Raw genomic sequence first — 25,516 nt, 5'->3', positions numbered from 1 at the left:
AGCAGTGAGAAAGGTCTACCACTTAAGGATTTCTGATCCACTCTTCTATCTGTCGTCTCATTGAATCGTGATCATCATAACATCGTCCCCCTGGCACCCCTGGCACCGAAGTGCTTTGAGTGGGCACGCTCGAAACCTTCTAATAGTACGGCAACCGGCATATACATACATACTTAAAGAAAATGCAAAATATTTGACGCTGTCCTCAGGACTACGCTAGCTTGAACTCAATCGCACAAGATTCACCAAGGTCCCACACTTTCGCCAGCTGCAGACCAACGTCATCCCTGTTAAGCATATCACCTCATTAGTCTTGATCGATCCAAAAGCTTTCGTTACACGTACCCTAATTTAATCACTTCGTCCAATGTGCGTTCTCGGGCATTGTGTATAATCAACATACTCAGGTCAGATTGATACAAGCGCATGTTGCCTGCTCCGTAGTTCGGTAGGAGAGGTTTTGGAGCCTGAAACACTTCAGAAAACAACAAAGTATAACGGATGCTCTACTTACCACGGTTGCGTTGTGCCGAACGTTGTCATCCTCCCGACTAGCAGACAACATGACATAATCCTCTAGAATGCACTGAGCCAACTAGAATGAATTCCTACAAGATAGCCAACTCACGTATTAGTAGACGGCTGTGGGGTGCCATGGCCTGTCGCACGTTGCGAAGGATCACTGTAGCTTCTGCATCGGGCCAGTCATGGATGATATGTCGTAACTAAAGTTATTGTTGATTAAGTGCATTGGGCACGCCTATTTCATCACTCACATAGTATACGTCCTGTCCTTGAACGGGAACTTTTTGCAGGAAATTCAATGGCACAAACTCAACATTTTGCCCGCTGACAGCTTCCGGTGCTTTTTGAGCCCAAACCTAGTTATCGTTGATATCATCAGAATATGAAGCCTAGTATTGCACAGTATAACCGTACGACTTGAGCTTGAGCTAGGACTTCTGGCAGATCGTGACAGGTAATGTGTAGGTTTGGATACATTTTGGCCAGTGGCAAGGAGAATGGTCCAATACCAGAGCCAAGGTCACACACCGTGGAGACCTCTTTCCATGGAAAGTCTAGTAAGGAAACAGTGAATAGAATGAGAGCCAAAATATATAACAATAATAGTTACGTTCTAGCACAGAGAGTGAGCCCATAATGGAACCCACACCTATCATTCCACGGTGATATTCCTTCAAACATTCTCCTTAGAAAAACCGGAAAACACGTGAAATTAAATTGCAGACCTCTTGAGTATTAGGCTATTGAGGTGAATGTGATAAGGCTGACAAGACGAAGCGATGAACATTATACTCACATTTGACGTCATCCAATCGAAAAAAGTTCCTGTTATACCCTCTTTCTTAAGCACTTCCATAATAGGTGCCTTCGACGGCTCGTATGAGAACGCCGTATCTTGGTTGGTGAGATTTTCATACAATACAGAAGCACCACTCATAACTATTTCCGTATGTAAATAAGTCTGGACACATGCTTCAATTGACGGGCGAAGAACAAGGGATAACCGATTGTTAGCAAAAATGCCTTGAGTGACTTATACAAAGTAAATTAGCTGCCAAATAGTCTTAAAATCAGTCTCTGAAACCTACCCTCCCGATAACAACCTTTGGTTGCAAGCGAACGTAAGACTCGCGAAAGTTTGCCACTTTCGATATGAACGATATCCGAAAGGTCCTTGACATGGAGGCCATTGGGATGGGCTTCCAAGATGGTTGTAATGGAAGATTTGATCGCCACACGCACACAAGCAGAGTCGTAATTTTGGACGAACTGATGGGGGTAGGTAGCATTAGAACATTATGTCTACCTAGGAACGACTCTTACGTTGATGACAGTGTGCTGAGGTGGTGCTAAAGTAGCACATAATTGCTGACAGGCACCCTCAAGAACGCGTATCGCTTTCTTGAGGGCAAGTGAATCGAGGGCCGTGTCGAGTGGGTGCGAAAGGGTAGAATCCAACGTCGGCACTTCTTGTCCGGCCTTGTCATATTCTGCAATGGCTTCGTTTGCGGACGAGTTTATCAGGGCAAGAAGACCTTGAAGTTCAACTTTAGCAGACATAGAGGTAGAAATGATAGGGGGATTGGGATAGCACCGCTAAACTACATACAATGCTACTTAATATTGAGTGGCAAACGTACCATGGCACGACTTGGGTCTGGTCCTGGAAAGGAACCTGGCAATTCCAACATCAAGAGGATATCAATGTCACGGTGACTATACCTAGCAACGATAACCAGAATAAAGGCTGTTGGCGTCCGGGGCCCGTCTCCCTAGAGGTTGAGAATATATCAAAATAGTAACATGATGGAGAATGCAAAGCCTCAGGAATGTGCCGCGGTGAGTGCACGGAGATGGACAAAAAAGGAAGGCCGGAGAATGATGAGCTCAAGATCTGCTCAATGGCTGCCCACATGCATAGCACCCACTTGGCAGGTGGGATAAAAGATAGGCCGCATGTAACTACAATAACTATATCGAGTGTAGGTATTTACAGATATCAGAGACAAAGGCAGCTTCTAATGGTAAGATCATACAAATATGCGCATCTGGACGCACTAACACAACAACCCCTGATGTTACACCAAATTCCTGATATAACTTTCCAGTGGATCCAGTCACCCGTAAGCTATCGTCCACAAATGTACTGAAAATTCAGGATAATCAACACAGATCACAAACCATCTTTATCGTTAGTAGACTTACTTCTTTGCACTCGCAAAAATTGGCATGGGAGAGGCGTGAACCCGAGTTTCTTTAGGCACGTTCAAAACCAAGAAAGGCTCCAACACACGACTCCGCTCCTCAGATAAGATGCTGTTCAGCACATTAACTGTTTTTAACCATTGATCAACTACGTTCGATTGAGTGATGGCTCCGGGAAAGAGCAGCATTTTGAATTTCCCATCGTAGGATATCAACTCTTGTAAGTTAATTGGATTCCAGTCACCGTGTCGGATAATTGTTCCTGGAGGAACACGTTCGCCTAATCGTAGACCTTCTGCTAAATGCTGAAAATGCTGATAAATCAGAGATGAGCTATATCGTAATCCAATGCCACTATACACGGCGTCAGTCTCATTGAACAAACAATCCGTCTTAATGTCTCAATGATCTTACGTTGTGAACATATTTCGAAGCTTCCAGAGCCTTGGTGATAACATTAACTTCAAGAATATTCTTAGATAAGCTGTCACTTACTGCGTGTATTCTTCAGGCGACACTCCTTCTGGGTTGAACAACTTGGATAGCTCCTTGTCAAACGCAATTAGATCGATGCTGTAAGGTCGACGTTCTTCTTCGTAGGTGTCCAAGATGTTTGGCTTTGCCCAGCCTCTAATAGCATAAGCAAGTTTCCACGCTTTCCACACAAAGTTCAGTTGCTGGAGTTGAGAGCGAGTAACAAGAAGCACTCATACCAAGGTTGCAGGCGTCAGTCATTGACGTATTGGCCCCTTGCCCTGCTTGAGGAGAATGAGTGTGACCTATTGAAATAGTATCGTTTTAGACCACTTCTTTTGAAGAGATGTGTGATACACTTACAGGCATCCCCAACAATAAACACGCGATTTAAATGAGAGAACTTGTTTGCTACCCTTTGAGCAACTAGTTGAATAAGTCAACAGATCGCCTCAAGCATATAGAGCTAACTTTACCTTTGTATATATTAAACCAAGTTATATCAGTAAGTTCCATCTTGAACGGCAGAAGACCATCTTCGACAGCCTTAAGCATACTTTAATGAGCCTATTTTTCTATCATATGAATATTCACGACTACCTTTACGATCTTGCGTTCGTTTGTAAGTTTACCCAAAGGATTTCCAGAATCATCATGACCCGTGCCAATCGAATCCCTCAGCAATATATACATTCGGCCCGTATCAAGAGGCCGAGGAACGAACTACAGAGTGTATGAGACAAAGGGAAAAAAACCGAAAGGAGAAACGTACCCCCATTGCACCTGATATAGGCGACTGGATAATGTTCTTGGCCCAAGGGGTTGGGAAATCCGTTATTGGAGTGAAGTCAATCACGCCCCAGGTATTTTCTTGTAGTCAACAGTTAGTAAGTGTCGACATTAGTAGATAATATCTGGTTGACCAACCATTTTTCTCTCCTTCCATAACTATGTTCATAGATCTGCGTACCCAAGAGCGAGCTCCTGATAGAGATGAGTCAACACTACTATAGACAGATGTCAACAAACTAACCATCGCAACCGACAACATATTTGGCCCCGACAACTTCAGTACTACGAACAGCAGCTGGGTTGTTTACTAGATTTCCCCTCTGCTCTTGGGGAACGGAGTTGGAGTGCACGTATTCTTTATTCAAGTGCACCAGAGTAAGCTGTGTGGGATTTAGATCGGCAGGACAATGAGACCAAGGTTTGAAAGTACCTTGATAGGGTACTCGTTCTCCGCATTAGAATCAGACTCGTCGATAACTATCGACACAGGTACCACGGGTTCTTCGACTGAAATACTACCTTCACCGAGGGCTCTTCGTAGGATACCCTCGGAAACCTCTATGGGGGCAATGATCTGTTGATAATTAATATATCTATCAAAAAGACACTGCAACAAGTTCAGTGACCTCGTATGGATATGGAGTTGAATCCACAGTGATGTTAACACCCGGGTCGCATTCCTGAGCATAGTTCAGTACATACTCTATAGGGAAAGAAAATTTGTATGTGAACCTTTATTCCATTGCCTTCTTCGTTCGGTTTGTAAGTGACCTAGCAAAGTTTAGAACAGAGCGTTGAGAAAGTAGCTTCAAAAGGCATACTAGCTTATGGACGTGGAAGCCGTCGCGCCGTAGTTCTTCACCGATGCCAAAACTATCCCATATTTCTATCATCCTTGGCTGAGTTCCATCAGCCTGACCAGACGTTTCTCCGGGTAGCCTGGATGATACTGGTAAGAGGGTGAAAAGGCAATGAGAATGCAGTGTACCTCCTATCGATGATCCTGACTTTGATTCCAAGGCGAGAGAGACTGAGTGCGGTCATGAGACCAGATGGTCCCGCACCAACGATGAGAACATCAGTATATGCAGTATTCGGGTTGGACATAGCGGTTTGCAATTATAGTAGATGGTTAAGGCTGCCTAGTCATCGCTTTATGAAAAGTGAGCGTGGGGATGTCAAAAGTTGGCAACTTCATTTTTGGAGAAGTATGATGCATGTATAAATTTCCAGAAAAAGTGCGTGATGAGCGCTGGGCGCTGAGCGTGGATACATCATGATCATTTCATGGGTACATTCAAGTTATACCGTGACTGTGGAATGGCCGCTGGTCGTCCGGATCTATCCGTATCATACATCAAGTTCGATGCAACTGCAGCATTGCTCTCGTTGTCCAGTTCTCATAGTTCTCATAACCAGCTATGTCTGCCATACATAGAGCCATAGAGCCCTCCTGATACGTGAAGTACTGTACAACATTCTCTCTCAGGATGTTGATTCAGATGACCATCCTGAATCAGATGGCTGCTTACTGTGCCAGCTCAAACATGTCGCTTATTTAGCGATCTGGACGGAATCCGATTATGCTGTTGTATGTTCCAAGTCAACAACTTGGGTCTAACTTCAACTAGGATATCACTGACGGGTTTCGCATAGAGCTCCGTGAGGCCATTGCGTCCAGCAGATTGGATTAAATTCCAGAAATACTCCTGTCGTGTCAAGAAACTCGAAATATGTTCCGGCATTAACTCCGAGTCTGACAGCGATATCTTTGTTGTATTCAGTTTTGCACCGCCCTCACTTTTTCCCAATTTACACCACTTGAGGGTCTCCAATCCAAGCAAAGGATGGCCATATTTCCTTCGCTCTTTTGTTGGACCACGTCTCATTCGACTTGATATGGAAGTTTTTATCGATACGGAAGAGGTAAGTCGGGCCATGGCATTTATGTCGTCGCTAGGAGCTATCATTCCCTTGTTGGAGCAATTTACTTTTGTATCTGACCTGGGTCGCGAAGAGCATTCGTTTTCATTAAACAAGCTGTCAAGGGATTTTATCTGTGGATGGAGTCGTCTTCAAAACCTCACTTGTGACGCTCTTCTGAATGATACTCTAACTCATCTCGCACATCTAGAGTCTTTACAGAGCTTAAATATCACGGTAGACTCTCCTGGAGTTTTTCGTGATCTGCTCCCATCTTCAAGTGAGCCTATCTTCACAAACCTTCGGGATTTTACCCTACATCCAGTCGGATCTGCTTGCCTGAACTCCTCTATATCATTCCTGAAGCACCTTCCATCTGCTCTAGTTGCTTTACAGATCTACCCTGTTGAAAACCTTAATCTGGGACAACATGTCCTGCATGACCTACTGCATGTGGTGGATGATATGCATCGTCCACACAAAATTATGGAGAGATTCTCTGTCGTGGATGATAAGGAAATTTTCCCTAGACCAGCTCAGGGGACCGCCATTGATTTTGAGGTGCTCAAGACACTTCTCACCTTTCAAAATCTTCGAGAAGTCAATATCGACATAGTTCTTCCCCTGTCACTGAATGTTGATACCTCGACGGAAGTAGCGAGGGCTTGCCAAAGTTTCGAAAACTATCCCTAGGTGCACTGCACGAGTGCCGAGGGCATTCCGCGGTCACTCTTGACGGGCTCGCCACTTTACTGGAGTTTTGCCCAGAGCTTGAAGACCTTGGCATTGTGGTAAACGCAGTGGGTAGTGGGCGGCCGCCCAACCATGGAAAATACAACAACATCGTTGTCCTTAAATTGGGTGACTCGAACATTGCTTCAGCTCCCACCCATGTTGCAGCCTTCCTTTCCGTCATTGTTCCCCAGGTTCGTGCATTTAGAATCTGGAAACCGTTTGATGCGTTCGGACCTGACTTTGAAGAGCACAACGTGAGAGGTAACTGGTGGAGCACTGTCATGCAGTAGCTGAGGTATTTTGCAAAAGCAAAAAACCCAGGCATGAATTGGGAAAACAGGCTGGAGATTATGAGTCATTTGCTTGCTGATTGTGTCAATGACGAGAGGCACAGGTATGATATGTTTTTGCCATGGCATTTCCATAACCATTGATAGTACGTGCATGCTTTCTGTCTTTATATCAGAAATCCTTTTGCTGATTGGTTCGTTGTGGCTTTATTATTACAGCCCCTGTTTTGGAGTCGGACAGCTGGCCCATTCGATGTTTGACAGAATTCATCGTTTCAGATACTCACTGATTACTTGACCAAACGGATCGAATCTTCCATCTCTATGAAATATGTTACTACTGTATTACCAGGGTTTGTAGGAATTGAAGCTGCATGTGCAATATTAAAAAAGCTGTATAACTTGAATGGCATACAAAAGTACGGTCTTGAGGTCTGAGGCCTGAGGAATCCAGATGTTTTCGATAACTCGTAGTCAGCTGCGGTCATCGTGTATGTGTACAAGAAGGGCAACTTTCTTGTTTCTCGAGAGCACCGGCAGAGTACAACAATGTCGCTGAGCGCTATGATGAGGGTGTGTAAGACGTTGCAGTGAACAAGAGCCAGGAGACTGAAGTTGAGCTCTGCATCACTGAACTAGTGTTTGACACAGAACTACTAATGTTGGATTGATCTCTTTTGGACAAGTAGCCCTCTGGGGAAAGTAAGTAGAGACGTGCTAATTACACAATGCAATATTTTTGTTTATTCCAGAATTTTTCTTTACAGAACATTGAACCACCTCAAGACTGCAAGCATCAACCGAGCGCCGCGGTAGAGACAATATAGAATCAGAGCAATAGCTCCCAGCAGCATAGTGGAAACACAAAGAAAAGGTATCAGCCCTGATCGATACTTAGTCTGGTTGCCCGAGTCGGCAAGAAATGGAGGTACGGAAACCTACAAGAAGTTGGTTCAGTTCTGCTTCTGGTGCCAATATCATGGATCTCGACATACCTCAAGTGTCAATGCATGGCCCGATCCTACCATACGACACGTTCCTCTGCTAGCATCTACGGGGAGAGGAAAAACAACTACTTTCTTCGTATGTTTCACGCACAACCGCACAGAATTCAATGTAACTTGCTCCACTTTCAACCCGACGTCAAACGAGGGTTCTGTCCTGGAAGAGTGAATTGTCATCCGAGAAGTTAGCCTTATTATCCTGCGACAAGTGCTATCCATTGATACTATGACGTCGGAACACCTCAGTCTCGATGTTGCAATTGACGTACGACCCATGTCAACCTTTGGCGGCGCCGCGGCAACGATCTTCTTTAACTCGCCATCAAGATTGGGACGTTCAGCGAGTACATGTACACGTTGCTCATCCAAAAGGTTTGCATTGAATATAGAAAGGTCCATGCCCAGCTTAGGAGTAAGGACCTGAGCGGTAACGGGGCTAGAACGAACCGCCAAATGAATGTAAGTGTTGCTAGGCTCGATCATAAGAGGCGGTGATGGTGCCCAGAATGAGATAATGAGAGGTGAAGATCCGGAACGTCCAGCACTGTCTGGCAAAATCACTGCTCTCTTGTCCTGCTTGGACCCAAAAATGCGTAGTGTCCCAAAAACAGCGTGGATGGACGAGAACATGTTAGATGTTTGAGTTCCCCGGATGTTACAACATAAGACTGGGGTGCCTGCTTTATCCAGTTCAGTAATGACATGAGCGATTCGATTCCTGGGGACAACAAGAAGTATACAGACAGCCGATGTAACATTCCGCCACCCACGAAAGGTTTCAGAGTTCGTTTCCTCGCGTACACGTTGGACTTCTTCATCCCCAAGCCATTTTGGTGTATACACGCCAAGAACATGCAGGTGGAGACATAGCTCCTGATAGTTATTCATCCCCACCAGTAGGTTTCTATCGTACTGGACAAACTGACAAAACGTATCCATAACTTCCTCCCAATCCACTTCTATTTTGTCCATCGCGAGTCTCAGTACTTGCGCAAATGTACGACGGACGTAATGAACGAGAGTACTGTTTTGGATTGCGCGTAGACTTCTCATCTTGACCCACCAGTTTTCGTCCGCAAACATGTTAAGATACATGTTGAACAACAACTTGGCCAGCTGTTGTGGGTTAAACACCACACTGCAATTCACGAGTTCGTCCTGATTATGCGCTTCATCAGCAACGCGTGCAATCTTCCAAGTTATTCGTTCATGAGTTTGGGAAGGACAATATCCTGTAGTACGAGGGGAAGTTGTCGCAGAGGGCCCTGATCGAGATGCAAAATGAGTTGGCATCAAATCAAACAGGAACGCGATAGTCGGCAGATCAGCGCAAGTATGCTCTAAAAGATTTGTAACAGGATTCTTTCCAGGAGATAGTAAACCGTCGGTGTAGATGACAGATGATGGACTATGCTTGAGTAGTGGAGAAACCACAGTGAGGACATTGATGAAACCTACGTGGTCCATGATGTTCGAAGTATCAATAACATTGAAACTCGACGGTGCTGGACACATTGCGTTTTCGCGATAATCACCACCATCAAGATCGAGCCAAGATCCAGTCCAAGGGGCAACAAGGACAGGAGCGGTAGTATCTCGAGAGACATAACAGTATTGGATGGCGTTACAAAACGTCAGAGCATCTCCTCCAAATATTCTTATGACGATGCGGGAAGGAACTCCAGAGCCGTCGGTGTTCAGTAAATTTGTGAACGCATTACACCACTGATAAAATTGGGCTTTTGCAGAAGTCACAACATCATCTACCGTGACGTTGCACGAAGAAGGCGCGCTATGTAATACTTCGGCAAGATGGAATGATGCGAGTGGATCAGTGCCATAGTGAACTGAGAACTTGTCACCCGCCATTGAATAAACAAATGTAGGGTTAACACGGTTTGTTGATTCAGACACCCGTGAAGTGGAACCTGTTTCCCAAAAACGGCTAAAATGTTCTGCTAAAACACTAAGAGCGTGCGTCGATAGAGGGCCAGCAGAGCGACTCGAAAATAAAGTGTGTGGGACCTTCGCCGCTTTGTCCCTGACAGAGTTTACTCCCGTCGAAAACTTTTGCCTGAGTACTTGTTGCTTTCTAAGCGAAAAACCACCCGTCTCCGCATATAGAGTCCAGTAACGTCGAAGCTCTGTCAGAGTATGTCCTGTGCACATTCTCAAGAAAGAAGCATAGGGCCCACTTTTCCAAGCGTTGAGACTTTTCGAGAGCTTGATCAGTTTTTGACATTGCGTCAACAGCAACGACGAGGCCCTGTCGTCAAGGTAGTAATGATAAAAGATATCCCATATCAAGGTTATCTTATCCATGACTCCTTGATCCGCTAGCAAGGTAAAAAGAAGAACATTGCGAGCTAATGGTTCCATGTTAAAAGCAGGTGATACAATGATTGAACACCCACTAACCTAGCACAGCACATTCGATGTCACAGCAAGTGATATCGAGAATCGGATGCACTTGTTCCAGGGCTACATGAGATACAGATATCCTTGAGGATTTCACAAAGGAAACGTACGATGCGCTGAATTTGCTTGTTGGGTATAGGCAGTGTAAAGGATATGCCTTGGATCGCCACAGCCGAGAAGAAGAACATCCACTTTCTCCTCCGAAGTAAAATCTGTGTCCTGGCATAGAGAAACTGCAGGCGTGTTGCCTATTGGATAGAAAAAGGTCTGTCCGCGCCATATTAAAGGATGAGCCATAACCGCGGGGATAAAATCGATGAACAGGATGTCGTGGAGAAGAAAAAGATCGCCAGAGTTTTATGCATGCTGGATAACAGGTTAAAGACGGTCGCTCGAATCGGTGATTAGGCAACGAGGCAAACGCAAGGCCATGATTCTTTATGAAATCGGAAAATGAATGAAAATACGCAGGTCAACAACAGCACATGTACGTGCCGTAAACGTTACAAGATCTCTTGTACAATTCAGCCCCACCGAGTCGCTGGTAGGCAGAGCATTTGTTGACAGTATCCAACGACAGATCTGACACCGTGACACGTCGAAGACATTGTCATGTTGCAGCACCAGAGTCATTGTAACGATTCGACAGGCCCAGCAGTTAACGCTGGCTTGTCCCGGAAAGTCCCGACGGGTAAAGTACTCCTGTATTGCTGGCCCGTATAGTACATTGGTAGGGTATAACATGGTCCAGGGAAATAGAGCTTTCTATATAAAAAGCGTAGACATTCTTTGACTGTGAATGCACAAGTCACCGAACTTCCAACCATCTCTCAGTTCTTAATATTCCTTCAGCACAGCACACTGCGGCTTGTGTTTCTTCCATTCTCGCCGCTGACACTCAACAGAGCAATAGCTCACCTTCCTACATTTGCTGCACAATAGTAGCTTTGGCTTTCCTTCTTTCTCACAAGCTGCGCAGACAGAGTTCTGCTGCGTCGACCCCCCAGCATCCTTCAACCTCGACTCTCGACTCTGTGCCTCCTCAGAGTTAAGGTTCTCTGAAAAATTCCCAATACTCTCCAGATATGATACAGCAAAGATCGGGCTTAGCGCTATCCTGGTCACAAAAGGCGCAAAGTCCTTCCATCCTTTCACCTTCCGCAGGGCAGCCGTGCCCACCCCTCTTCCGCACGTGCAGATCGGGCTTTCCCCGTACTCCTTAGACAACGGAATGGTGCCTTTCGCCAAGTACTCGCAACTGTCTTTGTGTCTCCATGTACGGCAACGTTCTGTCAATGCGGGTAGGAGCTGCTTCCATGCTCTCATCTCGTCAGCATCTGTTCTGATCTGCGTCAAATCACCCATGATTACACGAACCGCGCGCGAAATGTCACTCATGATGTCAATGGTTAGGGGCAAAACCCAAGCATCCGCTACAATCGTATGACAGCCCAGATCGAGTCGGACATCGGTCACGAAGATCAGCGTGTAGACGCCAACTGAGTCTGGATCAGACAGACCAAACGCACACGTTTTAGGCTGCTGCACTCCAGTAGAAGCAGTGAAGATTGCATATAGAGACTCCTTCAGGTTCACCAGTACATCCTGTGGCACCTTATCATTCGTTACGGCCTCGCCCTGAGCCTTTTTCTCTCGGTCAGACAACATTAAAGTGGTGTGACCAACGATCCATTGCAACTTCGCTGGGTCTTTAGTGTTAACGACAGGCAGTCGGTCAAGGTTTACGCGGTGTATATTCCACAGCGTCGGAATACGTCCATGAACTATCACCGGGAATTTCCCTGTAGGAAGTTCTAAACGATTTGTAACATCGGCCGGGGACAATGGTGCAACGACCTAACAAAGACGTTATCAGACCGGTCATTCCAATCAAGATCAATTTGGACCTTACCTCTACATACTTGGACTTGCGTGCTACACGCACTTTTGACTTTCCGGCGTTGACCGGAAGGGGGAATGATATCACATGATTGTAATTTTCGATACAAACCTGTACCGCGCAAGGCGTTACTTGTTCCACAGTAACTCCAGAACCTTTGGACAGAGCAGACTGTGCAGCAGGATCCGTAATATCAATTCGAACGGTCAAATTCTCGATCTCACTGCAGGCACGGTCCATAGTCACAGCAACACGGTGAGGAGATCGTGAACATCGGCTTTTTGCCTTGTTCAAGACAGCAGCCTCTTTCGTCACTTCTCCATCAAGATTGGGACGCTCTGTGACGACGTGTACGTGCTGATCGTCTGTAACCTTTGTGGTATATATCATTAAATCCAGCCCCAACTTCTGGGTCAAGCTAACGGTGCTGGCAGGAGTGGGGCGAACACCAAATCCGACACGTATGGTCGACTCTAGCATCAAAATCCAGGAAGGTGCCCAGAATGACACGACCAGAGGAGCCGTGGTCCCACCGGCGTGGTCTTCAGTTATGACTATTCTTCGGTCTTCTCCAGATCCTGAAACGGCGACAGCACCATATGTGGCCTGGATGCACGAAAACGCATTCTGGAAAGTTGATCCTCTAATCTCACAATGTAGCATAGGTGTGCCCGTTTTGTCGAGTGCAGTAGCGATAGGTGCGAGACTGCTGCTTGGGACCTCCAAGACAATGCAAACACTAGGTGGGACACTTTTCCAGCCTCGGAAGATGGCTGATTGTTTGACTTTTTGCGGAGAAAGAAAGTCGCCCTCGACGCGGAGAGTATCCGCAGAATACACACCGAGAAGATGGAGCTGGCAGCATAAATCTTGGTAGTAGTTAAGTCCCGTAACCAGAGTGTGGTCTCTCGCGACTAGGTCATGAAACATTTCCATTACCTGCGTCCAATCCATGTGAATCCTCTCCTTTATGACCGCTACGAGTTCCGCAAAGGTACGACGGTTGTAATGAATTATATTGTTAATTTTATTTTCGGAAACTGCGAGCTGGAAAAGTATGTTGACGTTTTCCTCGGAAAACATTTTCAGGTATATATCGAACAGAATCTTAGCAAGCTGTTCGGGTGAGAACGTAGTAGCGCGGCTGATGTCTATGTCACATTGGGCAGCGATGGTGTCTCCTCCAGCCGCTGACTTCCACGACAAACGCTCATGGAACTGGGGGGACTGGGAAACGTGAGCAGAAAGGATTTCGTGCATGTTAGATTGGGTGGTGAACCGAGAAATAAAAGTGGATGGAATGAGGCCGATGAGCAGCGACAATGTCGGCAGGTCAGCACAAACACGCTTTAGTATCCCTGTGAAAGGGTCGTTTCCAGATGATAACAGTGCTTCAGTAAGCAAGGTTGACGATGTGCTTGGTATCAGCAATGGAGATGCGGCGATGAGCACGTTCAGAAGCCCGACATGATCCATTATATTTGAGGTCTCGATGACGTTGAACTCCGTCGGGGCAGGAGACAATGCGTTAGCTCCATAGTCATTGTCATTCAACTCCAGGCGCGATACGCTCCAAGGGGCGTTATATATGGGGGTGACGGTAGTTCGTGTGATGTTACAGCACCGAAGAGCACGACAAAACGACAAAGCATCGCCTACAAAAAATCTAACTGTAACCAGAGGGCGTGGATCACCCGCACGCAGGACATTGACAAATGATGTACACCATCGACGAAATTGGGCCCTAGCAACAGACACCACGTCTTCCACCGTAACAGACTCGGTCGGTTTAGGTGTATCGCGCATGTTGGTATAGGCTTCTGCGAGATGGAACGACAAGAGAGGGTCAGTGCCGTAATGCACTAAAAACCTATCACCCTTGGACGAATACACAAACGTCGGATTGACGTGAGTTAACGACTCTGCATCGCTTGATGTCGTTCCCGTTTTCCAATAACGGCGAAACTGATCAGCGACGACTCGAAGAATGTAGGCTGACATGGGCCCAGCTGAGCGACCTCCAGTGAAATTGTATCCACCTCCGAGCAAAGTACCGTCTCCTGCTGACCGTATGCTTTCCGAGAAAGCTTTTCGCATGCGAATTTGTTTTTCATGCGTGAAGGTACCTGTGCTTGCATAAGAAGACCAGTATCCACGAAGGTCCGAGAGCGTGCGATCTGTGCACATCCTCAAAAAGGTACCATATTCGCTGCTCTCCCATGTCGAAAGGTCCTTGGATAGTTTGACGAGCTTTTGTGATTGATCCACCAATAGCGACGACGTACTGTCGTCAAGATAAAAGTGATAGAAGATGTCCCATATCTGATCCACTCTCTCCAAAGCTCCGCCATTTGCCAAAAGGGAGAGAAGAAGGACATTGCGAGCTGTACTCTCGTCAACATCGCTAGTTGGTACATGTCTAGAAGAAACAATCACCTAGCACAGCACCTTCAACATCACAACAGGTGAAGTCGAGGCTCCGAGAAACTTGGGTATGTATCAATGCACAACGACATAAGATTTAAGAATCAAACACACAGGATGCCGAGTCAGCCTCGCTGGCGTACAGAGTGTAGAGAATATTCCTTGGATCGCCGCATCCCAGGAGAAGGACGTTGGCATTTTCTTCTGGCGCAAGGTCCTGGGTTAAGCATACCGCAGTAGTATTGCCGATGGGATAGAAAAAGGTCTTTCCAGGCCATAAACACGGATGAGACATGGTCGGCAGAAAAAGAGGACAAGATGATGGTGGTTCAACTTGAAGTGTTCTTTGAGTATCTGGGGCTCCAAATATCTCGAATATTGACTATTCGAGATTCGAATCGAGAAGAAGTCAAAGTGGAATCCGTGAGGGGGCCACGAGTCATGATTACTGTAAGTCTAGACACGAAAAGCCTTGACGGCATGCCCAATTTGAATTCTCTGCAACGTTCACACAGTCGACCCAATAACAATACTTACGGCATTGCAAAATTGTACTAGACATAATTTGGATCATTATTTGAAGTTTTTTAATTCAAATCAAAGCTACCCTTGTGGGTATTGGAAATCTACAAAGCAATACGCTGATACAGACCAACGCGATGAAATTTTGGTTGGGTAGATATCATGCAACCTGCATACTATCCAACATCCTAGGGGATTCAGCCATGAACTTTCTCTCCTCAGCAGACTCATGATCCTGTTCAGTTACACGAGTAACGGTGATCGCAAGCGGAGTAGTCCTGCACAGACTGACTGGCATCCGATCGCGGGTGTTGTATAGTATCTCTCGAGTCCCCGAGGCATGTGGACCGTGAGCCCAGCCCATACCAACACGAACAATGATGAGCAAAAAAGAAATGCCACTGATAATACACCAGATGTCTTGAGCGGTGGCATGGAAATTTGTCCGGGACTCATAACATGCGAAGTAAATGACGGCCCATGATCTTGATGATGGATCATAATGTTTAGTTGAACACGACGAACAACCTGCAATAACGTACGTGTATAATCCTGCACTCTCAACAAATATGGCCAGTGCGGGCTGTTATTACGATGAGACGTGTGAATTCTCGATTGCGTTACACCCGTACCGTAAGGTTAGCACCGCCGAATCGTTTGGAGGCTGCGTTGATCTTCATGATTCGCCATACAATCATCACTGAGAAAAGTAAAACATATCCTTAGAACATGAAGTATCAGGGATCCTATGACCTCACCAGTGCAATATATATTTATACTGCTTAAAGTCATATAAAGATTTATCATGAAAAGACGCGCTGTACATACCATAGTGTAAAAACACACTCGCTAGAAATCCACCGTCCTGCTCGAAATATAAAAATACTCTCTGTTGGAGTATATCTTGAAAATTGATACGTTATGCCTATACCAGAAACTGTTGGAACAATTATGATGAAGCTTCATAAATCATGCTACGGGGTGTGAACTTACCAATAAGACCGACGAAAATGCAGGTAGGAGGCATAGCAATCCATCTGTTATAATTCCAGATAACCCAGGTACGATATATCTATATTGGCTGTATAAGACGAGTTTCATCATTACCAAAATATTACTCACCATCATCGCATCTGCAATGGCCAGTGATGTAACAAATAGACCAACTTGCACAACCTCCGTAGTTTGTCCCATATCGCTGTAAAAGTCCAAAGGGGCAGAGCCGCCCTCGTAGATCACGAAGGCTTGAAAGAGGCGGATATTTGTCACCATGAAGTGCTGCTTATCGCCTTTAGTGATCATACTTTCATGCTATAATAAGGAATGATAACCTACGGCAGTTACGGTGATGAAGAGAGCGACGGCTGCGAAGATAATTGGTTTCTTTAACATTGATCCATTTCTTCCACCTCCCAAAGCACGGGTTAGGTTACAACTGGATAGAATATACGCTGAAGTCAAGCAGAGCACGAAGAAGACGCCGTAAAGAAAGTCCTCCACACAGACTGTGACGAGATTTGCTGTCACAAGTGGGAGTGCAGACATGTCGCAATGCAGAATGCAGCGGTGACCAGTTAATGCAACACGGGGGGAAACGAGAGAGGCAGTTATAGATGAGCGTGTTATAAACATGCGTTTCAAAGTTCGGCACTGACGCTCCAAGGGAGCTATACAGTAGAACTCAAAGCTTGCATCTAGATAAATGCTATCCATATGTCTTCAGGTTGTGCATTGCTCTGCAGCCATCTTGATATCGTTGATGGACTAAGTGTGCTTTAGGTTTGAGCTTCGGCAAACATCCGGGGGGATAATGAATATTACCTGAATAGTTAGAGGAGTAGCAGAACCTGCTCAAAGCATGAGTGTCGTCAGTATACAAGAAGTCATGCAATTACCTTAGATTGTTTATTGGTGCGAAAACCATTATCCTGGTACATGTTGGTAACAAGATGCAGATGTACATAAAATGTTGAGCTGATCAGATGCAGTTACTATTTAGAGCCGTCCTAATAGACTCTCACGCTCGTGGCAGTGACTTCAATATCCCTTAATCCGAGTCTTTTCCGCGACTCAGACAGCCCTACTACACCTATCTTATCATACAACAGTAATTTGTGTGGAGCCAACTCGAGCATGGACTCTGTGTAAACATACTAGATTCCCAGTGCCAGTCCATTAGTGCACATCAGGATGATAGACCTTTTTCTCTCATCTTTATGTTCCCAGGCTCGACTTGCATTCCCATATATTGTATTGACGCATTGACGCGTCTTGATCTACGCAGTGCAATACATGATATAATAGTTGGTAACCAACATCGCATCATCCCAAGCTCGCCGCACAGCGATCTGGCATTGAAATATGCATTATCTAACTCTGCACAATCTGAAAACGAGGTTCTGAGAGACTTACCAACGCTCATCACGGCAGGATTTGGGTTCCCCCACCAAAATGGAAAGTTAACACCCTGTCCGCTCGCACCTGTACACCGTGAAACACCAATCAGATCAGGATCATATATGAGTTGTGGCGTTACAAACGAGTCAAAAGACGCACCAAATACTGCAAAGTTGAGGACAAAGTACACAATCGACGAACCGCCATCTAGTGCTGCGGATGTGAGGACTGATACGAAGATGTTGATTCTTCAGCACCCGTAGAAGTTAAGAGTAGAGGAAAAGACCTACAGTTATACTTATTATACCACCTCGGTCTCCGCGTTCTCACCCACCACTGCGTCGACAACCCTATGATAAACCCAGGCCACCACATTCCTGGTAGCGCGAGAGTTGAATCGTGTTCGGTTCGGCATAAACGGCAATACGATAAGTGGTACATACCGTTTACTGAATAAGGAAGCCAGCCCATGTACGTGAGGATGACGGGCATGTTAAGATACCACCATATTTTCTGGCTGTTCCAAACCGTTAGGCTGTTAGTCAACCACACAAGTACTAAAACCTCAAGACAAGATCATACGGACTTTGGAAATATCTTGTGGAGGATGTATAGCGGGAAAGGCGCTAGGAAACCGTATAGAAGACCAAGTGGGATCTATACAAGTACAAGAGATCACATTGGCATAGGCTCAGTTGTAAAGTAATATGGAAGATAGAAGGACTCACCTGGAAATATAGCTTCCCTGGACTATAGAGTTCCTTTGATAATGCACCCCAAGTAATCGCCGCCGAATTGATCTCTTGTGAGTTCCATCCAGACCATATGCGTGTGCCGATCGCTTTGAGTAGTAAAATATATGCAGAAGATCGATCATTAGAGATTTTGTCGAGATAGACGGAAAACTAACGATTAATAAGGTCAGCACGGTGGGCGCCGACGATTGATTTATAGAGGATATAGTTGAAGACTAGATTGTATGTAGGTGATTAGCATACAGAAGATGTACGAAAAAGGAGATGAGGGCACACCGGCACCGAGTATGGTACCGCTGACTTGGGATATGAATGTCGCTCTTGGAGGAACTTTAGCATACTGGCCTGATAAGTCAAGCCCCATCAACATATTAGCAGGATGAAGATAGATGCTATAACGCACCGAGTTTTAGGTCAGAGAGCATGTAGAGTGTTTGATAGCCTGTACTATAGCCGTACATTTTTGCATACATGTTCTGAACTGGTTGTTCAGGATGGACGTAGGCCTGGTTGTATACATCAGTATCCTCTGAGAAAAATAAGACGAGAAAAACAAGACAAACAGCGATAACTTGCACGAGCCCAGAAGTGGGTATTTGAAATCCTGTCACAGCGTAGATGAAGCCTAGAACGACGGCAAGAATGAAAGCTGTACCATGATAAGTGATAGTACGAGAAGTTCAAAGCAAAAATCAGAAACCCTACCGATTATTGTGAACACAATTACAGACCACCAAGGAAGTGTGTTCAACCCGACGTACGCCATCCCGATCGCGAGCGCAAGAGAGAGGAAGAATACAGTACCATACCACCACTGGGGCACTTCTTTGTATACTTTCATCTTCTGGAAGTGAATGCTACACCGTGGCCAAAGAAATCGCGAGTGTTTGATATGAACGGATTGTGTATAACAACAGGACAGTGAGAATAGTGAGAATAGAACAGAAGAGGGAAGGGGAGGGAATAAACTCACTCGTCGAAATCCTGCCCAGATTTGAGGAAATTGAACCCTCTGAAAGCCGTCCAGAGCTCTTTCCAGTGCCACAACAGAATGTGGGAGAATGCGGCCCCCATGGAGGCGTAGCTTGCTAAAAGAGATACGGCATATGTAGTAGTCATATACCTACAACATTAAAATCAAGGAAGCATAGTGTGTGGGTAATAAACACAATCGATTAATATGGTGAGACCCGGAGATAAGCTGTGAATACGCACGGGGGACCGATCTGTGCGTATTTCTCGGGGTCAAGCTGGTTGTTCGAGTCGAGGATGGCACTTTGGTCGTATGAAGATCCATTCCCGCTGAATAGAGCCGTTGACATAAAAGGAAGGCCTCTCGATTTCCCTTCAAAGACGTTGGAGTAGTAACAACCCACTGTTCGGCAAGGCATGAGTCAGTGAGTTAACTAGCGGTTTAGTAAAGTAGGAACAACGTGACGCACTCATGAGCGCGTAACTCAATACCAAGCCAATCCAGGACGACACTTGTGTTTGGAGGGGCCAGTACAGCGGGTATGCTTGTGTGATAAGTGTCCAGTCGAATGCGAAGGAGAAAAGGCCAAGACCTTCGTTGGAGGAACCTGCGCCGAAGAGGTTGCGGACTAAGGGGCTCTGGCTGGTATCAGCAAGACAGATGACGGAGAAGGCAGTAAGCAGCGGAAACATCCAAGTTGGTATTATTTCCTGAGGGAAGAGATAGAGCGAGGGAAGAATAAAAATGATGCACAAGGACAGGGAATAATATTATGGACTTACCCAAAAGAATATAGCAGCAAAAACTGTAGGGGAAATTTTCCATCGCGATGGTGAGAGGATGCGATAATCCTGGTATATTCAGTGATAACTAACCTATCCAAAAGTATTTCATTTTCTTCTTGTTCAGCAGCCCACCGAAGTGCATGGATTGGAGGAGAGAGATAGAGGGGATGTTGTTCGGATAAAGTGCATAAGTCGGCCATACCAGGAGAGTGCGTAATATTCCAGCAAACCCATATCCTATCAGCTGAGATGCAAGCCATTCAATCAGAATTGTCACAGAGAAAAGGAAGGATCACTTCTAGCTCATATGTACGTACCTGCGAAGCCAGAGTTTGAAATATTGCGGCGGCCGGATTGAGCGTTGTGTTGTAGAAGAGATCTAGGGTCGCTATGATTCCGATAGCGGTTGCGGTGGTGGAGGCAGTAGAAGCCATGATGGTGATGCAGGTGTGCTCCTTGATATTGAATGGACCTGGGTTGATGGAGCGCCAGAGCCCCTTAGAAGGGAGGACGTAGTGCATCTAGAGGTGAACGAGATATTGAGATTGATAGCCAATGAAGAGAGCAAACGACTTACTGCGTTTCCGAGGACGTATGCAATGATGAGCTGAAAGAGAGCAGTAACGGTTGCGTTTTGCGGCTTCCAGAAGTATATTTCGGAGAGTACAGAACCTGTAAAAAAGGTGATGTCAACTACGAAGTATGTTAAGCAAGAAAAATGGTTACCGAATGTAGACAGCCCGATGCCAAGTACCCAAAACCGAAAGGTAAGAGCGGGAAGATGAGGTTGGTCGTCAGCAGATATGATCTAATCGTGAACAGAGTCAATGTATTATCGCAAACACGTAGACACAGAGCTACGTGCCAGATGAGCGATTCCTTCGGCGCCCTTCACGACCTGTTCTGTACTGCCTGGAGAATCGGTATGGCTGATAGTGCTCTCCGAATCGAGCTCTTTGATAAGGATACTCGAAGGCGGTAATTTGAGCTCATCCTTCTCGGTTTCGAATACGACGCGGTTGGCGCTATCGAGATGGGTTGGTTCTGCCATGGGCTAGAAGAAGTCACGGATAAAAGTTTGGGAGAGCAGGAAAACTCAGACGACGGTCCATATATGCAATCATGCCCCAGGAGGAGACGATGATAAGATGGCCAGCGGATTCACTTCGACCGAAAAGCCTGAGATTCGCATAGAACGCCACAGGGGGCATGACCAGGGAATGGGTACTGTAAGAAGGTGGGGCGATAAGATAAGACGAAATATAGTCGTCCAAAGCCAATGATATGCGAGACGCGGTTCTAATAAAGTCAGTCGGTTCATGCTGTCATATGTACAGTAAAAGAGCCGGTATCATGTAAGAAACTATAAATGAGAAAGTACGACGAGCTAATGTTTATTGTCAGTGCAAGTTACTTCAACGCAGACAACTTGAACTTGGAAGGGAATGATCGGAACCAAGCCTGGCGATCCGAGTGGCTGTGTAACGTGACAAGCCGGAAACACTCCTTTCGCTGTTGCTTCGTCTGATGTACACAAAACTTAAGCAAAGGTAAGAGGTCACTGGCATCGACTCCAATTCGTAAAAGTTTCCCCATCTGCTTATAAGGTGAGTCTTGACGACACTGAATCGACTTGGTTCTGGTGAGTGCCGCGGGTATCGATTAATGAAAAATACCAATAACATATCGAGTCCTCCAATCACTCCTTCGACCACATACCAATACCTCATGTCACCTGCGAAGCGCCCTCCCTCTTTCGTATAGACCATGATTATCCTCGCCTGTCCTTGGGCTCTCCAGCAGTAAACGAAGGTCATGTTACATCATCCGTGAGCTACAGCGAGGTAAGATCACACTGGCGACAGCTCAAGCAAGAATCGAGTGCTTGGGAAACGGTAAGTACACAGTTGTTTTACTGGTTTTTGCAACGACTCGAATCGCAGGTGAAATATTGATTCTGTCAATCTGGTCTGTGAGGGGAAAAGACTGTTCTTGCTTTGTTCGAGATTCTGCCTGCTTCTTGTCTAAATCTACGACTTGAAAGCTTTTTGAAAGTACTGCCTAGGCCTATTACCCTTCGTCCCACAAAACCGCTTGGGTGTGCATGCATCATGGTTTTAATCTTTTTTAAATATTTTTTACAGAGTATGACCTCGCCACTGCCCAAAACTTCTGAAAGACGCCCGAATTGAACAAGATTCATCGAAAGCGCAGCACTCCTGTTTATCTAACATAGTCATGTGCTTTCTTTTTCAACTCTCGTTTCCAGCTTGTACAGGTGCCGTGAGACTACGAAGAACGTCTAGACCAACGTGACCTTTCGTTTGAAAGGATAGCCGCGAAACATTCTTGAGTTCCATCCGCAATTTGCGGATGTGTTCATGCCCCATTCGTCACCCAACGTGTGACCAATTACTTGTTATCCCTGGTGAGTTCGTTAACATTCGCTATAGGGGGATACGTCTTGGGATTGTATCCACTAGTATTCCTGATTTTATTAGTCAGTGTCCCACACTGCTTCTTAATCACTCACATTATATATGGATTATTCGAGTCGCTCATCGCCATTTCCCCCCAGATTGTTATCATGACTTCGACTTTCACTCCCATTGTAAAGAGGATCCCATCTTCAGATGGAACTATCATATTTGCTGAAGCAATCGGCAATCCTCTTAATCCTGGTGTTATCTTTGTACCCGGATTATGTCTAGATTCCATCGTTTTTGACTGCCTATTCTCTGACAAGGCTCTGCTAGAGTGTGTCTATATGGTACGACTTTCCAAGTCAACTTTGTTTCAAACTTATGGAGGGCTCACGAACAAAACGTGTAGGTACGATACAATATGCGTGGTAGTGGAAGGAGTGGCAAGCCAACCACGGCAGAAGGTCATGCTTCACAGCTATATGCAGATGATTGGCTCGCAGTCGCCCGCGCCTTTAATTTGAAAAATCCCGTTCATGTTGGTTGGTACGTGGAATGTAAAATATGATCGTCATTCATCTAGCTTATCCAGCGCCGATGTAGGAGTTATGGAGGTAAACAATGATCGTTGTCATTTTACTCACATAAGCCTGATGTTTCTTTCCAGCCACAGCTGTTACAGATATCTGCGCTAATATAACGCCATTGCCTATCTCAGGTGCCGTGTTCCTCGGCGGACTACCGTCCGTCGGTCTGGAACTCAGGCAGAAAGTCCTCAAGCCCAGGATCGTTAGCGTCGCATCCGAACTCATAAAGCCTATCACGTCGTCGTGGATTCCATTAAAGATTGACTTCATTGAATCCCTATTTGACGAAAAAGATCACGTCCCTGATAGTGTTAAATTCACTTGGCTTGGCTCGACTGTCGGCTACACGCCAGAAGATGCTATCTTTGCCTTGACCCGTTCGCAGGATCCTAGCAAGCTTTTCGAAGCCGGATCGAAAGGTCTTCCTTTACTTGTTATTTCTGGAGAGTTGGATACACATAACCGAGGCGAAGTACTGGTTCAAGAAATGGAGCCTCATTTCAAGAACATCGAGTCCCTGATGATCGAGGGCGGTAGTCACGCCATATTTTACACCCATCAGCAACAGGTAGTTGAAGCACTATTGAAATTTATGGGCGACATCCAAGGTAAAGCATACGTTTACCTGTAATACATCAAAGACTCAGTCAAGTGCAGGTGGAAAATATGGTTCAGCTCATTGAATCAGATCTGTAGCATCCCTTTTTTATACGGCACAAGAGACTCATATGGGCGTGGTGTTCAAATTTTACGTTTTACTCACTGAAATTTTACTTTCAAATGAAATGGATCATAAGCACGAACCTACTCGATTAATTGAATAAGAGGAAAGAGGTAATGGCCTAGATGACTCTCGGACTTCACCTGATAGTGTTCGGAAAGAGTGAGTGCAAAGGATCGTCATCGTCATTGTTAGCAAGGTCAAGAGCGTTCGACGTATATTTTTCCCACCGAATCTATCTCAGCTCCCGCTTGATCTTGTGCGAGCTGTCATTCTTAAAATGTGGGCCCTAGTTTCCTTATACCAAAGGCGTAGTAAATATGTTTAATCGCAAAGAAACCCAAATCCACATGTTTCGTAGTTGTACATTTTTGTGTTGCTAGGTCACTTATACATCGTCTAGCTTTTGCGGGTATCAGGTAGTATTGTTAACTCGCGAATCTGAAATGAACACTCCGGTCAGCAGCAAGCGCTGGCCACATCAACTAATGTTCACTCACCCGGCCTCAAAGCACTAGCAGTAATTTAAATTCACCCCGTTCACCCCACTCCCCTCATCCTCGTCCACGTCGGAAATGTACACCATGTGGACAAACGGCACGAGCTCCTGCCATGAATCAGGGTCAATCTCAGCCTCTTTCGAGCTCACACTCCTGTCCTCGTTGAAAAAAACGGCAGAGCTGAGCTGTACGTCTTTCGAAAGCTTGAATGATTTTTTAAATAGTGCCAAGGCTGTCTAAATCGCACGCAGGTAAAGATCGCAAATCAGAGTTGAAATAGGGAGGGTAAAAGCACACACTTACATGGCAAGGAACACGCGCCAACGTTCCCCTCCCGAACGCGCGATCGCGGATCGAGATGACCTGGCCGTATGTGCCGAACTCTCTATACCGCACAATGATAGGCGACATCGTAGGCCCGCTGCTGACAAGTACGAGGGCCTGCAGACACTGCGCAAGGCCAGCCGCAGTCTCGTTTTTGGAGGAGGCGAGGTGGGCGAGGACGCTTTGGGCGTTTTGTTGGCTCATCGTCGTAGTATTCTATCCTTTTTGAATCAACGATGTCGGAGAAGGTTGGGAGGGGATGAAGGGGTCGTTGATGATAGCGCGATGGTGGTGGTGATGGAGCGATTAGCGTGGATAGAATTTGAATTGACCGAGTCAAGAATTGCCTAACCGTTGCTGAAGCGCTGATGTATCATCTTATATTAAAACCACGAGGTCGAACTCTCATGGAATGATTCTTTTGAGTCCGCGATGCTCGGGGCCATAATGTAGAGGACGTGGACAGAAAGGGGATTTGGGGAGTTTGCAGTACATCCATCTATCGGATAGCTTGTATACTAATGGAAGGAATCAAAATTCGTTTCCTAAAACACCAATGCCCCAGTGGATCTCTTCCAGAGTCCTATATGTTTAAGTCTGTTGCTATCGTCTTCACTGTCGTGAAAGCGATCTGATATTGGATAAGGCCAAAGTGGAGGTTCTTGAACGTGGTATCATAACAGACGGCAGATTCAATACTGATACTCACCGCCTGCACGTCAGCTACTGAAAACGCGCACAGGCAATAACAGACCTACGATAGACAATAGTGTAATGCAAGACAACTTCATCGATAATTCCTTTATGTTTATCAAAGGGAGAATCCGCGTCACATCGAG

At 45.8% G+C, this 25,516-nt stretch overlaps 12 protein-coding genes across 12 annotated transcripts; 3 read left to right on the top strand and 9 right to left on the bottom strand.

Annotated features, from left to right (window-relative positions):
• Positions 1-56: 56 nt before the first annotated feature.
• Positions 57-2,163, bottom strand: SERLADRAFT_480559 (uncharacterized protein; the record flags this gene model as incomplete). The annotated part of the gene is made up of 11 exons (XM_007324470.1): positions 57-287; positions 346-467; positions 515-576; positions 629-725; positions 777-881; positions 940-1,079; positions 1,136-1,196; positions 1,251-1,265; positions 1,322-1,557; positions 1,614-1,794; positions 1,849-2,163. 11 exons carry the CDS (start codon positions 2,083-2,085, stop codon positions 212-214), a joined length of 1,332 nt encoding a protein of 443 aa, XP_007324532.1.
• A 217-nt stretch (positions 2,164-2,380) lies between these two features.
• On the bottom strand, positions 2,381-5,274 carry SERLADRAFT_480556 (uncharacterized protein; the record flags this gene model as incomplete). Its single annotated transcript, XM_007324469.1, has 16 exons — positions 2,381-2,671; positions 2,731-3,084; positions 3,145-3,174; positions 3,226-3,385; positions 3,444-3,509; positions 3,568-3,630; positions 3,681-3,750; positions 3,805-3,927; positions 3,977-4,074; positions 4,132-4,188; positions 4,238-4,376; positions 4,427-4,570; positions 4,623-4,676; positions 4,729-4,767; positions 4,818-4,935; positions 4,985-5,274. The coding sequence occupies 16 exons, from the start codon at positions 5,101-5,103 to the stop codon at positions 2,497-2,499; spliced, it is 1,809 nt and encodes a 602-aa protein (XP_007324531.1).
• Positions 5,275-5,283: 9 nt separating this feature from the next.
• Positions 5,284-6,944, top strand: SERLADRAFT_443840 (uncharacterized protein; the record flags this gene model as incomplete). Its single annotated transcript, XM_007324468.1, has 5 exons — positions 5,284-5,357; positions 5,443-5,587; positions 5,653-5,922; positions 5,980-6,545; positions 6,578-6,944. The coding sequence occupies 5 exons, from the start codon at positions 5,284-5,286 to the stop codon at positions 6,942-6,944; spliced, it is 1,422 nt and encodes a 473-aa protein (XP_007324530.1).
• A 761-nt stretch (positions 6,945-7,705) lies between these two features.
• SERLADRAFT_480553 (uncharacterized protein) lies at positions 7,706-8,840 on the bottom strand (the record flags this gene model as incomplete). Its single annotated transcript, XM_007324467.2, has 2 exons — positions 7,706-7,882; positions 7,940-8,840. 2 exons carry the CDS (start codon positions 8,834-8,836, stop codon positions 7,706-7,708), a joined length of 1,074 nt encoding a protein of 357 aa, XP_007324529.1.
• Positions 8,841-8,852: 12 nt separating this feature from the next.
• Positions 8,853-9,706, bottom strand: SERLADRAFT_480551 (uncharacterized protein; the record flags this gene model as incomplete). The annotated part of the gene is made up of 1 exon (XM_007324466.1): positions 8,853-9,706. A coding segment is annotated over one exon (609 nt), but the record flags the coding sequence as incomplete, so codon positions are not given.
• Positions 9,707-9,893: 187 nt separating this feature from the next.
• On the bottom strand, positions 9,894-10,307 carry SERLADRAFT_480550 (uncharacterized protein; the record flags this gene model as incomplete). Its single annotated transcript, XM_007324465.1, has 1 exon — positions 9,894-10,307. A coding segment is annotated over one exon (375 nt), but the record flags the coding sequence as incomplete, so codon positions are not given.
• Positions 10,308-11,048: 741 nt separating this feature from the next.
• SERLADRAFT_454099 (uncharacterized protein) lies at positions 11,049-14,985 on the bottom strand (the record flags this gene model as incomplete). The annotated part of the gene is made up of 4 exons (XM_007324464.1): positions 11,049-12,223; positions 12,279-14,650; positions 14,703-14,753; positions 14,805-14,985. 4 exons carry the CDS (start codon positions 14,983-14,985, stop codon positions 11,204-11,206), a joined length of 3,624 nt encoding a protein of 1,207 aa, XP_007324526.1.
• A 294-nt stretch (positions 14,986-15,279) lies between these two features.
• SERLADRAFT_480543 (uncharacterized protein) lies at positions 15,280-15,876 on the bottom strand (the record flags this gene model as incomplete). The annotated part of the gene is made up of 3 exons (XM_007324463.1): positions 15,280-15,697; positions 15,755-15,795; positions 15,845-15,876. One exon carries the CDS (start codon positions 15,666-15,668, stop codon positions 15,456-15,458), a length of 213 nt encoding a protein of 70 aa, XP_007324525.1.
• A 586-nt stretch (positions 15,877-16,462) lies between these two features.
• Positions 16,463-16,933, top strand: SERLADRAFT_403653 (uncharacterized protein; the record flags this gene model as incomplete). Its single annotated transcript, XM_007324462.1, has 2 exons — positions 16,463-16,490; positions 16,548-16,933. The coding sequence occupies 2 exons, from the start codon at positions 16,483-16,485 to the stop codon at positions 16,696-16,698; spliced, it is 159 nt and encodes a 52-aa protein (XP_007324524.1).
• A 285-nt stretch (positions 16,934-17,218) lies between these two features.
• SERLADRAFT_454097 (uncharacterized protein) lies at positions 17,219-21,173 on the bottom strand (the record flags this gene model as incomplete). Its single annotated transcript, XM_007324461.1, has 21 exons — positions 17,219-17,352; positions 17,625-17,693; positions 17,769-17,837; positions 17,900-17,986; positions 18,053-18,126; positions 18,196-18,266; positions 18,338-18,450; positions 18,520-18,579; positions 18,641-18,709; positions 18,768-18,870; positions 18,928-19,013; positions 19,070-19,221; positions 19,338-19,487; positions 19,580-19,739; positions 19,807-20,047; positions 20,120-20,142; positions 20,213-20,366; positions 20,440-20,643; positions 20,700-20,794; positions 20,849-20,930; positions 20,976-21,173. 21 exons carry the CDS (start codon positions 21,171-21,173, stop codon positions 17,219-17,221), a joined length of 2,394 nt encoding a protein of 797 aa, XP_007324523.1.
• Positions 21,174-21,648: 475 nt separating this feature from the next.
• Positions 21,649-23,929, top strand: SERLADRAFT_480540 (uncharacterized protein; the record flags this gene model as incomplete). Its single annotated transcript, XM_007324460.1, has 8 exons — positions 21,649-21,764; positions 21,814-22,017; positions 22,267-22,550; positions 22,701-22,892; positions 22,955-23,091; positions 23,149-23,159; positions 23,213-23,740; positions 23,790-23,929. 5 exons carry the CDS (start codon positions 22,710-22,712, stop codon positions 23,813-23,815), a joined length of 885 nt encoding a protein of 294 aa, XP_007324522.1.
• A 231-nt stretch (positions 23,930-24,160) lies between these two features.
• On the bottom strand, positions 24,161-24,993 carry SERLADRAFT_418758 (uncharacterized protein; the record flags this gene model as incomplete). Its single annotated transcript, XM_007324459.1, has 3 exons — positions 24,161-24,294; positions 24,354-24,589; positions 24,657-24,993. 2 exons carry the CDS (start codon positions 24,879-24,881, stop codon positions 24,368-24,370), a joined length of 447 nt encoding a protein of 148 aa, XP_007324521.1.
• Positions 24,994-25,516: the final 523 nt, after the last annotated feature.

This window comes from Serpula lacrymans (assembly GCF_000218685.1).
Source record: "Serpula lacrymans var. lacrymans S7.9 unplaced genomic scaffold SERLAscaffold_19, whole genome shotgun sequence".
Lineage (NCBI taxonomy): Eukaryota > Fungi > Basidiomycota > Agaricomycetes > Boletales > Serpulaceae > Serpula > Serpula lacrymans.
This window is presented reverse-complemented; position numbering and strand designations above follow the sequence as displayed.